Below are 15,113 nucleotides of genomic sequence, written 5' to 3'. Positions count from 1 at the left end.
ATCTATCAATAGATATATCTATCCAGACACATCTACAGATAGATATATGAATAGATAGATGTATGCATCTATAGATCTATCTACATGTAGATCTGTCTATCCATTTCATCTATCATCTATCTGTCTGTGTGTTTAATGGAGTGTGGGTTGGACAAGTGTAAAGGAGGAGGTTGGACAATAATGACCAAATCTTTTTTTTTTGTTCAATAATACATCTTTATTTAGCTTTCAAAAATGCACCAAAACGCCTAAAAACCGCACAAAAATCGCACCAAGAGCGAATTAAAAAATGCATCAAAACCTTGCAAAAAACTGCATAAAAAACGCATCAAAACTGAAAAAAAACGCATCAAAACTGCATCAAAACCACACCAAAATTGCATCAACACTGCACCAAAACCGCACCAAAAACTGCATCAAAACTGCGCAAAAACCGCACCAAAAACTGCATCAAAACCGCACCAAGAACTGCATCAAAACCGCACCAAAAACTGCATCAAAACCGCACCAAAACTGCAAAACTGCACCAGGTTTTGATGCAGTTTTTAGTGCAGTTTTGATGCAGTTTTTGGTGCAGTTTTGATGCTTTTTTTGGTGTGGTTTATGCGCGGTTTTAATGCCGTTTTTGGAAATAAGTAAATAAATGGAAAATGTGCATGATTTGAATGGAAACATGCATGAAAAAATGGATTCCAAGGCCGGATTCATCATTTCACAGCTCCGTTTCATACGTTTTTTTGCTGGATCCGTCGCTGTGCGTTTTTTCGCTGGACAGAAAAAACGTTCCTCTGTATGTGTTTTCCATCCGGCGGAAACAGCTTTTTTGACGGATCCGGCCAAAAACGGATGAAACGTGTGGCCATCAGGCGCAATCCGGCGCTAATACAACTCTATGAGAAAAAACGGATCCGGCGGAAAAAAATGGATCAGTTTTTTTCAAAACTCGCCGGATTGTGCCTCACGGCAAAAACCTGATGTGTGAAAGCAGCCAAATATATGGATAGATACATCTATGTATCTATAGATATATCTATCTATAAATATATCTATGGATAGATATATCCATAGATATATAATAGAAAGGCCGATGTTTCTAAGGCCTCTTTCACACTAGCGTCGTGCACTGCACGTCGCAATGCGTCGTTGTGGAGAAAAAACGCGTCCTGCAAAGTTGTCTGCAGGATGCTTTTTTTCTCCATAGACTTTTATTAGCGACGCAGCGTGACGGCCCCTTACCGACGCTAGTGTGAAAGCAGCCTAAGGCTACTTTCACACTTGTGTTTTTAGCAATCCGTCTTTTTGGGAAAAAAACGGATCCTGCAAATGTGCTCGCAGGATGCGTTTTTTACCCATAGACTTGTATTAGTGACGGATCGCGACGGATGGCCACACCTCGCGTCCGTCGTGCAACGGATGCGTCATGTTTTGGCTGACCGTTGGCACGAAAAAACGTTCAAATGAACGTTTTTTTGTCCGTCGCGTCCGCCATTTTCTACCGCACATGCGCGGCCAAAACTCCGCCCCCTCCTCCCCGGACTTCAGAATGGGCAGCGGATGCGTTGAAAAACTGCGTCCGCTGCCCACGACGTGCACAAATTTCACAACGTGGGTCAGTACGTAGGCCCGACGCATAGCGATGGACCCGTACCGACGCAAGTGTAAAAGAGGCCTTAATGAGCGTTTAATTTAATAAAAAAAACGGCGTGGGCTCCCGCTCAATTTTCTGCGCCAGAGGGGGAAAGCCGACGGCCGGGGGCCAATATTTGTAGCCTGCTATGAATATCAGCCCGCAGCTGTCTGCGTAGCCTTTACTGGCTATTAAAATAGGGGGACCCCCCAAAAAAAATGATGTGGGGTCCCCCTATATTTTATAGCCAGAAAGGCTACTCAGACAGCTGCGGGCTGATATTCATAGCCTAGAGAGGGGCCATGGATATTGCCCCCCCCCCCCTGGCTACAAATACCAGTCCGCAGCCGCCCCAGAAATGGCGCATCTGTAAGATGCGCCAATTCCGGCACTTAGCCCCTCTCTTCCCACTCCCGTGTAGCGGTGGGATATGGGGTAATAAGGGGTTAATGTCACCTTGCTATTGTAAGGTGACATTAAGCCGGGTTAATAACGGAGAGGGGTCAATAAGACGCCTATCCGTTATTAATCCAATAGTAATAAAGGGTTAATAAAACACACACATTAGGAAAAAGTATTTTAATATTCTTCATTTCACCATACTTACCATAATTCAGTGCCTGCAAAAAACGTAAAATAATAAACCGTATACTACCTGTCCGCCGTAGTCCAATTAATAACGAGTGTCCCACGACGATCTCCCTTATAGAACAGTGACATCGGGTGATGTCACTGCTCTATAGGACCCTCAGTGACACACTGACAGGAGACAATGGCTCCTGCAGTGCATCACTGAGGTTACTAAAGTTCAAAGTCTTACTTTATGGCAAAAAGCTGCGTGGGAAAATTTCTCATACAGCAATGCCATAAAGTGAGACTAGGGACTATTTTCTCACAGGGGCGTAGGAATACATTGTGAGGAATACATTGTGGAAGGATACCTTCCATCATTGTGTTCCTGGAGCCCCTGGAGAGCAGTCGCATCAGCAGATGCTCGAGATCGTCGAGGGACACTCGTTTTAATTGGATTTCTGCGGATCAGGGAGTATATAGGTTGTTTATTATTTTAATATTTTTTACAGATGACAATGGCTTCGGGGATCAAGGTGTCAAGTGATGGTGAGTATGTACTCTGTTATATGTACTGTATGTCTGTATGTATGTACGTACTGTATGTGGCATGTTGCATGTCGCATGTCATATGTTGCATGTCGTCGCATGGTGCATGTCATATGTTGCATGTTTTCGCATATCGCATGGTGCATGTTGTCACGTGTCACATGGTGTGTCTTGTATGTATGTATGTACTGTATATGTGTATTTATTTATTTTTTTTTTTTACATTCAACACATTAGCCGGATGATGGGACTACTACTGTCCCATCATTGGCTAATGTGTCACTCACTGTCACTGTAGCAGGCAGAGCCCGATGGGACTTGTATTCCCATCGGACGATGCCTGCACTCAGAGACACACACACACACACCCCAAAGACCACCCCCCGCAGCAGACCCAGCGCATACTGGCGCCGGCCCGCACATACCGGCGCCGGCCCGCACAGCGCCGGCCCGCAGAGCATCGGCGCCCGCACAATCATCCCTGCCTAGCCCCGCCCCAGCACAGGCCTGCAGCCACCAGCCCCGCCCACAGCCCAGTCACTCTTGATGAGTGACTGCTGACTGTGAGGCTGGCTCACGCCTGCTCATGACGTCACGTCAATTTCCAGAGTCTGGAAATTGACGTGACGTCGGCGGAAATAAGCGGCGGCTGCAGCCTGGGGGTCACGTGACCCGGACTCAGCCGCCGGAATAGCGCCGCTCACAGGCGAAAATGGCAACGGAAGGTAATTACACAATTCATCAGGGGCACCGGGGGGATACATTGGGTGGTTAATTGAAAGTAGTGGACAACCCCTTTAAAGTGGAGCTCCGACCTCGATAATGTTGTATTGGGGAATTATTTGCTCATTAGTTTTGCTACAATTAAATGACTATAGTTTTCAATAACTTAATGTCTAATCAGCAGTTGAAAAATATAAAATTGGAAGAAAGTCCTCCATATTCTTTCTCTTGTAAAATCCACAGTATATTCTGCTCATCTGGTTTTTCTTGATCAGTTTGGTTTCTGGAGGTCTTCACGCACAATATGTATAATGATTTCTGAGTCAGGGACATCTAATTAGTGCAGCTTTCCGGAGCATGGAAGTAGCTGGACTAAAAAACGTGCATCTATTATTAGCACCAGGATATATGGAGCTTGAGACTGGTGATACTCGACCCTTGCAAGAATATATCTGTATGACAGCGTGGGAACCTGCAGTAATGAACTTACCGCTCATCAGAGTCGGTGTCTCTCGGGCTGTCACACATGGGAAACGTCTGATGTTCAGGGTGCCAAACCCAAACAATAATACGGACTTCCTGGAGAAGTCCGTGTTCGGGGTCTGGGCACTAGGTGTTCGGTACGGACCCCAAACTGTACCGTTCGAATTCACCCATCACTACTTGTGAATATGACAGGCTGGTAGATAATCCAAAATGCCGAGACATCGCAATTGCCCCCCTCAAAGCAGAAATATCAAACAATATTTCCTCCAATTATCTGTCATTACGGCCACTTATTGTAGGATTTCCTGTGTTCTGTATAAGCCCTTTCCAACCTGCACAATGATGGGTGTAAATTATCATGTTTTTATAATTGTAAATCAGGCACTAGACTTTGCTATGGAGGAAGGCTGTGTAACGGATACCTGGTAAATGACTTGGCGATTATTTTGAATGGATCTATTAAAGATGTGACAATTATACTCTGCATATAAAAGTGACTAATATCTGATATTATATACAATGACATGCCGTTAATTCAGCCCATGATCATCTCCATTGTGGAACTACTTTCTACACAAAATTGTAATATATTGTCGCTCCTGACATTCCTACAAACTATTGACAGGACCAGAAGATAAATGATCAGATTCTGTACTATCAGAGCTTGTATTCTAGAATTAATGCAACACAAAGGGTCTGCAGTGCTTACCTGTCCAGGTATCTGAACTAGTGCACTCCCAATACAGGTGCAAAATACTGATGAGGCAACCAATCACAGCCTACAAACTCATAGAGGGGGTGATTGCTTAGCATATAATTGCACAAAAGAGGCTTGTATAGGGCGCTGGTCACACACAGGTAATGCACAGTGTCTGGCTTGCAGCCTATTAATGACGCCCATACTATTAGAGCCCAGCACTATCTAGATGCATCCCATAAGGGAAGACACCCTAGTTTACAAGGCCAAAAATACTGGGCCTAGCTGCACCCTGAAAAATGAAGTGCAAAAACATATCAACTTTTACCTCATATATTATTTATATATATACTGCTCAAAAAAATAAAGGGAACACTTAACAGAATAACGCCAAGTAAATCAAACTTCTGTGAAATCAAACTGTCCACGTAGGAAGCAACACTGTTTGACAATCAATTTCACATGCTGTTGTGCAAATGGAATAGACAGATGGAAATTGTTGGCAATTATCAAGACACACTCAATAAAGGAGTGGTTCTGCAGGTGGGGAATGTTGGTTGTGCTTTAACACTCATGGTAGCATGAGACGGACTCTACAATGCACACAAGTGGCTCAGGTAGTGCAGCTCACCCAGGATGGCACATCAATGCAAGCTGTGGCAAGAAGGTTTGCTGTGTCTGTCAGCGTAGTGTTCAGAGGCTGGAGGCGCTACCAGGAGACAGGCCAGTACAGCAGGAGACGTGGAGGGGGCCGAAGGAGGGCAACAGCCCAGCAGCAGGACCGCTACCACAGCCTTTGTGCAAGGAGGAACAGGAGGAGCACTGCCAGAGCCCTGCAAAATGACCTCCAGCAGGCCACAAATGTGCATGTGTCTGCACAAATGGTTAGAAACTGACTCCATGAGGATGGTCCGAGGGCCCGACTGCCACAGATGGGAGTTGTGCTCACAGCCCAACACCGTGCAGGACGCTTGGCATTTGCCACAGAACACCAGGATTGGCAAATTCGCCACTGGCGCTTTGTGCTCTTCACAGATGAAAGCAGGTTCACACTGAGCACATGTGACAGACGAGACTGGAGACTCTGTGGAGAGCAATCTGCTGCCTGCAACATCCTTCAGCATGACCAGTTTGGCAGTGGGTCAGTAATGGTGTGGGGTGGTATTTCTTTGGAGGGCCGCACAGCCCTCCATGTGCTCGCCAGAGGTAGCCTGACTACCATTAGGTACCAAGATGAGATCCTCAGACCCCTTGTGAGACCATATGCTGGTGCGGTTGGCCCTGGGTTCCTCCTAATGTAGGACAATGCCAGATCTCATGTGGCTGGAGTGAGTCAGCAGTTCCTTCAAGATGAAGGCATTGAAGCTATGGACTGGCCCACCCGTTCCCCCAGACCTGAATCCGATTGAACACATTTGGGACATCATGTCTCGCACCATCCACCAACGTCACATTGCACCACAGACTGTCCAGGAGTTGGCGGATGCTTTAGTCCAGGTCTGGGAGGAGATCCCTCAGGAGACCTCATCGGGAGCATGCCCAGGCGTTGTAGCGAGGCCGTACAGGCACGCGGAGGCCACACACACTACTGAGCATCGTTTCCTTGTCTTGAGGCATTTCCACTGAAGTTGGATCAGCCTGTAACTTCATTTTCCACTTTGATTTTGAGCATCATTCTAACTCCAGACCTCCGTGGGATATTAGTTGTGATTTACGTTGATCATTTTTAGGTTTTATTGTTCTCAACACATTCCACTATGTAATGAATAAAGATTTACAACTGGAATATTTCATTCAATGATATCTAGGATGTGGGATTTTAGTGTTCCCTTTATTTTTTTGAGCAGTGCATTTTGGACAAAATGTGTAAACCCACAACCCGCGCCAAGAGTCCTCACATTTGCAATTATATGACATTTCCCAGGAGAAAAACAGCCCCACATCATGATGTTTCCACCTCCAAACTTCACTGCTATGGTATTTTTTGTGTGATATGCAGTGCCTCTTGGCCTCCAAATATGGTGTGTATTATGGCATCCAAAGAGTTTAATTTTGGTCTCTTCTGATCAGACTATAATATCCCAATAGTTCACAGGTTTGTCTACATGTTGTTAAGCAAATTTTAAACCTGCTTAAACTGCCTTTCTGTTCAGTAATGAAGTCATGCATGGTGAGCGTGCACACGTGCCATGGAGGTTGTGTATTACTTATTTTCTTTGAAACAATTGTACCTGCTGATGCCACGTTTTTCTGTGGTTCTCCATAGGTTGTCCTTGGCTCCTGGGTAACCCTTCTGATAATTCTCTTCATTTCTCTGTCTGAAAATGTGCACCTGGTTGTAGCTAGTTTATGGTGAAATTATGTTCTTACCACTTCAGGATTATGGCCCCAACAGTGCTCACTACAACCAGTTTAATATGCAAATTGCCTCTTCAGAGAAAAAGAGGACTTAAACTCTATAGCGCCACCTGTTGGAAGTAGCGATCCTACAAGTCACAATCAACCCACACGGCGAATAAGCCTCCTTACCTTGACAAGCCAGAGCTGGTATGCCTACAACCAGTTTAGAAATTCTTCTGTAACCAATGCCATCAGTATGTTTTGCGACAATAATGTTGCAAAGGTCTTGAGACAGCTCACTGCATTTACCCATCATGAGATGTTTCTTGTGTGACACTTTGGTAATGAGACACCTTTTTTATAGGCCATCATTTCAACCAGCTGATATTATTTTACACTAAGTGGCAGGATTGCTTTCTAATTACTGATAGATTTCAGCGGGTGTCATGACTTCCCATGAATTTTTGCACCTCTTTCTTCGTGTGTTCAATAGTTTCTCCCTGTTTCATTTCTCATTATTATACATAACTTAATTTATGGACATCTATGGTTTGATTTCCTTGCCTTTGTGGATTGAATATGTTATCAATTTTGCATTTCACCCACTTTATACATATGATATCTAGATAAATAGATATACATTATGTGTTTTTTTTTATGGTATGTAATAATCCAAAACATCTGTGTATATAATGCCTTTCAGGTCTCATTTGATGCTGGTTAATAGTCCTGTATTTATCTATATATACAATATATACATAGTTAATGCATCTTTGTATTTTATTGCAGAGCACACCATGGCCACACCACTAGAAGATGTTGGCAAACAGGTGGGAAAGGTGTTGATTTTTGTGGGAATTTAATTTTTTACAACATATTTTAATGATTTTACATATTTTAGTCATGAATAACAAAACAAAATCTTTATGGAAAGTACTGCCTTCCTTTGTCTCTCTTCACTCCATATTTGTATTAATATGCTGAACTTGTAGCCCTGTGGTTGTAATGTAACTATATGTTTCTCATATAGTTACATATCTTGACCATTGATTCCCATTATATAAAAAAAGGACCCGCTTTTGGCAGTACATGCATGTAGCCTATTGCGGCGCATGTACATTTCTCATGACTTTCTTGACACTGTTTTTTTTTTTTTGTGTGACTCAATGTCGGCTGTTAGTGTCTGGGGCAAGGCAGGTATCATGCCCCCTTTGAAAGACATAATGTCTTTCAAAGCAAAATCAAGTTCATACCTGCCTAATCTGAGCTACTGAGTCCTTTCCTCCTCCACCTCTATTCACAAAGTGGGACGGCCCAGTTGGTGCAATCATCGGTCCACAGGACTTGTTTCCAAAATGCATCAGGCTTGTTTAGATGTTCTTTGTATACCGATGCTGAATTTTATGGTGAGGATTCATGAGAGGCTTTCTTCTGATGACTCTTTCATGAAGGCTTCATTTGTGTAGGTGTCTGTGTAGAGTACAGTAGAACCATGTACCACATCTTCAGAGTTTGCAAAAGACCTTGAGAAAGATTTAGAAGTCAAGCTGGGGTTCTGATTTGCCACTGTAGCAATCCTATGAGCAGCTCACTGAAATTTTGCTTGGTTTCCCAGACCTTATCTTGATCTCTATTGTTCCTTTGCTGTTAGCTGCCATTTCTTAATTAAATTTTGAACTGAGGGAAGGACATCTTGAAAACGCTTTGCTATCTTTTTATAGCCTTCTCTTGCTTTGTGGGCCTCCACCATTTTCATTTTCAGAGTTCTAGGCAGCTTCTTAGAAGAACCCATGGCTGCTGTTTTTTGTCACAAGGTTAGAGGAGGCTGGGTTTTTATAAAGCTGGGGAATTTGCATCACCTGGCCTTTCCTAATGATGATAATGAACAAGCCATAACCCTAACAGGCTATTTAAGGTCTGAAACCTTGGTCAAAGTTATCTGCGCACACAAATCTCCAGGGGTGTCCAAACTTTGGCACTGGCCCTTTTTTTTTTGTTGCCCAAAATGCAAAGGAAATGTGTCATCTTTTAACTTTAGGTCATTTACAGATGATTTCATTTTCAACTTACTTAACTGTTCATAATAACGGTAAATTTGACCAGGGATGCCCTAACTTTTACATGCCACTGTAGGGAAAACAATGGATACGAATCACTTAGATTTTTTTTTTTCCTAGATCTGGCGAGGAGCATTTCTTCTTGCTGATTACATTCTCTGGCAGCAGGATCTCTTCAGGGGGTGCACAGCGTTGGAGCTCGGAGCAGGCACCGGCTTCACCAGTGTCATCATGGCAACCGTTGCTAAGACGGTGATCTGCACAGGTACAGCATCTCTTTATTATATCATTGCCGTCACACTCCAGATGAATTGTCCTCCTGCCCACAGTCCAGCTTCATCACCATAATTGATGAAGACTTTGGAAGACACCAGACGATTTATGTAGAACGTATAGGGATAGCGCGTAGACTTTATTACTGAGTAGATCATTAAATGACTCTTTGTAAAGCCAGTAAGGTATTATCTATAGATTTAGTCAAAAGCTGAAAGAACGCCAGCATTCAGCGAATGAGAGCAACCCATTGGGAGGTATGGCCTCCAGATATAGAAGGGAACATATACGGAACTTGCAAACCTATAAATATGGTCAAATCAATCAGTATTGAACCCCTGGGGCCAAAATGTTTAATTATTTTAACAATTTAGAAAGATTTTCTTACACTTAATACATGTGAGAATTGTCACCATTACGTTACAGAATTACTACACTCAAAACCTGGAAATTCAAGGGTTATTCTGAAAATCAAGCGATGGATATTGGGGTTATTATTTAGTACACCAAGTTTAAAGAGGCTGCCCACTACTTTTACATTGATGCCCTATCCTCAGGATAGGTTATCGATGTCTGATCGGCTGGGGTCCAGCGCTTGGCACCCCTGCCGAACAGGTGTTATCAGTGGCGGCGGCTGCCGAGTGCAAGTACTTGCAGAGGTTGGCCGTCGACTTGTAGTTGCCAGGGATTGTTACTGCACATCCACCTCCTATTGAATTGAATCAGAGGCGGACGTGTAGTATCCCGTGGCGGCCATTACAAGTAGACGGCCAAACTCCGCCGGTATCTATGACAGCTGATCGGCAGGGGCGCCGGACCACGACCAATCAGACATCGATGCCCTATCCTAAGACTAGGGCATCAATGTATAAGTAGTGAACAATTTCATTAATATTCATCTGGGCATCATGAGCATGTTCTTAAGGGGGCTTTCTCCAGCTTCTTCCCATATTGCAAAAACTCAGCTTTGCTGGTGTCCTACTTAATAGATCCCAAGTTGGGGTTGTGAGAGATTTCTCTGTACGGTGATATTGGCGCATTATTCTAATAATGACAGATAAATTAGATCTTCTTTGGCATGAGCCTCACAATACAGGGTCGGTAATCTTCATTTTTTTTTATCTTTTCTCCTGAGGAGATACTAATTATAGACAATTCTTGTTCCCTCCTGCTTTCTACATTGAAAAGTTTGCCAAACAGCTCTACTGAGGGGAATCTGTCAGTAGGATCAAGCCTCCTAAGCCATCTATATGGGCATGTAGGTCTTAGAAAGTTCAATAAAATGATACTTTGATATCTGTGATCCAATATTTCATTCCAGAGTAATTCACTTTTTTTCTTAATATATAAATAAGCTGTTAAGATCCATGGGCCGGACATAGATCTCCCTGAAAATCTGCCTTCAAAGGTTATTTTAAATGAAAGGAAGTGTTACCAGTGTGAGACATGTAATGACTGACAGTCTGCTCTCTTGATCTACATGTCTCACACTAGTTATGCCACCTTTCATTAAGAAAATACAGCAATACAAGGTAGAGATGCTTACCTGCCTAGGCCTCCAAACAAATGCACTATCAGGATGCAGTGGACCCATGTGGTTATGATGGAAAAAACACAGGTGCAGCATAACCGATGAGGCAGCCACTCACAACCTGCCAAATTAATGGAGGGGGTGGCTGCTTGGCACATTGCTGCACATACAAGTCTTTTATGTGCAGCAATGTGCCAAGCAGCCACCCCCTCCATTAATTTGGCAGGTTGTGAGTGGCTGCCTCATCGGTTATGCTGCACCTGTGTTTTTTCCATCATAACCACATGGGTCCACTGCATCCTGATAGTGCATTTGTTTGGAGGCCTAGGCAGGTAAGCATCTCTGCCTTGTTTTGCTGTATTTTCAAATTTTTGGAGGATCTTTGAATCCTCTTTTTGTGCTTTCACCTTTCATTAAGATAAGCTCTAGAAGCAGATTCTCTACTTATCATTTTATTCAGGTTCCTACACGCCCATATAGACGGATTAGGAGGGTTGATCCAACTGACTGCTTCACCTCTATTAATGTAGAGAAAAGTGATATCCCGGGATTAACTGTTGACTCCTCAAGAGTTTCATCACTAAAGTGTGTCTGGGACAGTGATTTACTACAGTGCGTAGATACTACACTGTGATTAATGGGAGAAAAGCAGGAATTTAAAAAAAAAAAAAAAAAAAAAAAAACACGTGAGAAACTCCAAGAAGCATGGTGGAAATTGTATGCAGTAGTGATGGTGATAGAAGAAGAGTAAATATTTTGCGCCGGTAAGCAATGTATACTTGTTTAACAGACGTTGCCCAGAGAGAGACCTTCACTCATCTGATATCAATGTCCTGCGCTGCTGATGATTGGCAGCATGCCTATTGCTGACCCGAAGTATCAGAGGAGCACAAGGGTACTAAAGCTGGGGAGGGTCCAGCAATCCAGCCGGTATCACTGTAGCACTTGCCATCTCTTTGCAATAAAATTTGCAAGAATATGCTCCTTGTTTAGGAAACTGACCATTGTTGATCCACTGCATAGGTGGCCCATAATCTAGGCAACGATCATTATACAATTGAATTAAAAAGCCTCTGTTCTGTAGAACAAAGAGGATTTTTACATTGAACCTTTCACCAGGTTTTTGCTACCGTGTGGTATAGAGTCAGAGATCCTGATTCCTGTGATAGATCACTTACTGGCCTTCTTGCAGCAGTTTTGATGAAATCCGTGTTTTATCTTCTGCAGATCTAGCAGTTCTCTGAATGCTGGGCTCTGTTTAACTCCGCCCACACCACTGATTGGCAGATTCCTGTGTACACTCTGCATAGGCCGCGAGCGCCCAGTGGTGGGGGTGTGGTTATACAGCATATGGCTATAGAGGACTACATGGCAGCAGGTTTACTAGTCCTCTAGGGATTAATCCCCTGGTGAGAAGGCTGTGATTGTATCAAAAGTACAGCAAGCATCACAGTAAGTGACAAATCACTGGAATCAGGGGCTCTGTCTCTACATTATACAGCTCTCAGATTAGGTGGCAAAAATCTAGTGACTGATTCCGATACGATCAAGATAACGGTGGAGAAGATCCTGGTGGATCTATCTAGGCTGGCACAAGATCAATCTTCCTACAAAGCATTCATCCATCAAGTCGCCATGGCTCGAGATTGAGCCGAAGGCCGCTAAATAATTATGGTGAATTTTTTATAACATTTTTTTCAAGCCCTATGCAACTTAGCCATGTGTGAAGATGAGACGCTTACTTTTAAGTCTAGCAAAGTGTAATAAGTCACTTGGGCTATTTGAAAAAAATAATGTGTATAAAATCCATTGGCAATAATGTAGAGCGTACTCTTGGTTCTGAGTCTTCCATATTTAGGAATCCAGCACTCCCCCTTCCTATCGTCGTCGTCCAGAGTAAGGAGCGCCTATGTGCCTGCTGTATGCACAGAGCCATTAGTGAGCGGGGTGAAGAGAGACCAGAAGCGCCAGGCTCATAGACGTCCGCTGGATGCTTTCTTCGCCGCTCTTACACAAAGCACATTGTTTTTGAAACTTTCCTGCAAATTTCCCAAGATTGACTATTACGTCTATGTACTCTTATTACTATTCGGCTTAGAGCATGTTCATATGTTGCGTTTTTGCTGCAGTTTTGTTAATGCAACTTTTAATCTGTGGTTTACAACCCCAGCAAAGTCTATGAGATTTCTGAAACCTCATGCTCACACATTGGTTTTGTTTTCCTGACTGATTTGGAAAACTGTCACTTCTTTCAGCATTTTTGCAGTTTTTTCACTTATAGGAACCCATGGGTAAGTGCAAAAAATGCCGGTATTAGGTTTTGGTGCAAAAACCTTAACCCCTTAGTGACGGAGCCAATTTTTTTTAAATCTGACCAGTGTCACTTTATGCGGTAATAACTCTGGGACGCTTCAACAAATCCCAGTGATTTTGAGATTGTTTTTTTCATGACACAATATTAAAATTTATGATAACGGTAAATTTAGGTCGATATGTTTTGTGTTTATTTATAAAAAAATATCAGAAATTTGAGAAAGATGTTAAAAAAAAATTAGCAATTTTCTAACTTTGAATGATTATCCCTTTAATTCAGATAGTCATACCACAGCAAAACATTAATAAATAACATTTCCCACATACCTGCCTTACATCAGCACCATTTGTAAATTGTTCTTTTATTTTGTTAGCGGTTTAGGAGGTTTAAAAATGTAGCAGCAATTTTTCTTTTTTTTTTTTTTTTTTTTCAAGGAAATTTACAAAATTTATTTTTTTAGGGACTTATCCATGTTTGAAGTGCCTTTAGGGGTCCCATATATTGGGAAACCCCCAAAAGTGATACCATTTTAAAAACCGTACCCCCTGACGTATTGAAAACTGCTGTCAGGTAGTTTATTAACCCTTCAGGTGCTTTTCCGAAATTAATGCAAAGTGACATGACAGAAATGAAAATGTGCATTTTTACCACCTAAATGTCGGTAACTTCTGAACAGATTACTACAGCCGGCAGACTCTAAGGCCGCTATATGGCCATGATTTGCCATCACAAACATCAGGACCACACAATCATGATCTGAGGGCTCCAATTGGGATAATGAGGCAACCTCACGCTCTGTTAACCATTTATAATGATGTAGTCACTATTGACAGCAGCATCTAAGGGGTTAAACAGATATGGACAGTGCCAACACTGATCGTGGCTGATGCAGCAAGTTGTCAGCTATAGTGGACAGCCGACAGCTGCTGGATTGTCACCTGTATGGGGAGGCTGTTATCTTATATGTCAGGTCAGCTAAAAGACATATTGGCGGTCATTAAGGGGTTAATTGAGTTGCATAATGATTTTTTTTATTTGGAGGGGCAATAAACTTCTTATCAGCATGCACACGAGACAAAAAAAATGCAGCAAAATTTGCTTCTTTTGTTTTCGTAGCAGCTTCAAGCAGGTTTTACTTGCAGGGAAACAAAAAACGCAACATGTGAACATAGCCGTGAACTAGACTAAAAGCGACCGGGCGGCTGTAGCGACAACTAATGATACATGTTACTTCTGCCAAGCCGCATATTCACAAAGCAAAATTTTATATCCCATTTTCCTACGTATTATGACCACTGAATGGTATAAAAGTCAATTGTCCGTACAGGCATAAACAGCTGGGGCCTATTCAATAAAATACACAGATACACGGAATCCAGTGACATAGAAGCCAAGGTTTGTCCTCTGTTCCCTCTCCATGTTGCTTTGTTATTTAGAACACTTCTTGTTAGAACGTCTCGGTGGAGCTGCTCAGAAAATCCTTGCCATGAAGAGCCGGAGACTTCCCGAGAATGACAGATAACATTTGTGCCTCTTGTGTGACCTTTACTTGTTGCTGCAGATTTGGTTCACATGGCATTATTTGACTGACTACTCTGAAGTCACTTTTAATCAGCGTGCGGCTCCGTTTAACATGGCTCTCTGCTATTAAAAAATTGATTTCAAGGGAAATTAAGAATGGCTTTTAGTGTCAAGCGAAATATGGTATGGGATGCATTTTCTTACCAGTACGAATACACTGACCTTTATGGCCGCAACCGTGTAATCACGTATATAAATTGCTCATTTCCATGTGTGTGCTGGCCAGATCTTTTATGTGATATAGATGTGCTACTAATTGGAAGAAGGCTACAGTAAAGCAAAAAGTAAAATGTTTATGAAAATTGTGGAAGAAAAACACACTGAGCTTTAAAAACCAAATCGTACATTTCCACTTCTCACATGCC

General features: G+C 42.7%; 1 protein-coding gene across 3 annotated transcripts in view; it reads left to right on the top strand.

The window, feature by feature from the left end:
- The window catches only part of METTL22 (methyltransferase 22, Kin17 lysine), a 256,306-nt gene that overhangs the window by 69,125 nt on the left and 172,068 nt on the right, over positions 1 to 15,113 (top strand). For all 3 annotated transcript variants that reach the window (XM_077275255.1, XM_077275254.1, XM_077275253.1), the window contains exons 4-5: positions 7,782 to 7,822; positions 9,170 to 9,314. In XM_077275255.1, the coding sequence (XP_077131370.1) occupies positions 7,782 to 7,822; positions 9,170 to 9,314 (186 nt within the window). The remainder of the gene's footprint in view (positions 1 to 7,781; positions 7,823 to 9,169; positions 9,315 to 15,113) is intronic.

The sequence above is a fragment of the Ranitomeya variabilis genome, chromosome 7 (assembly GCF_051348905.1).
Source record: "Ranitomeya variabilis isolate aRanVar5 chromosome 7, aRanVar5.hap1, whole genome shotgun sequence".
Classification (NCBI taxonomy): domain Eukaryota; kingdom Metazoa; phylum Chordata; class Amphibia; order Anura; family Dendrobatidae; genus Ranitomeya; species Ranitomeya variabilis.
This window is presented reverse-complemented; position numbering and strand designations above follow the sequence as displayed.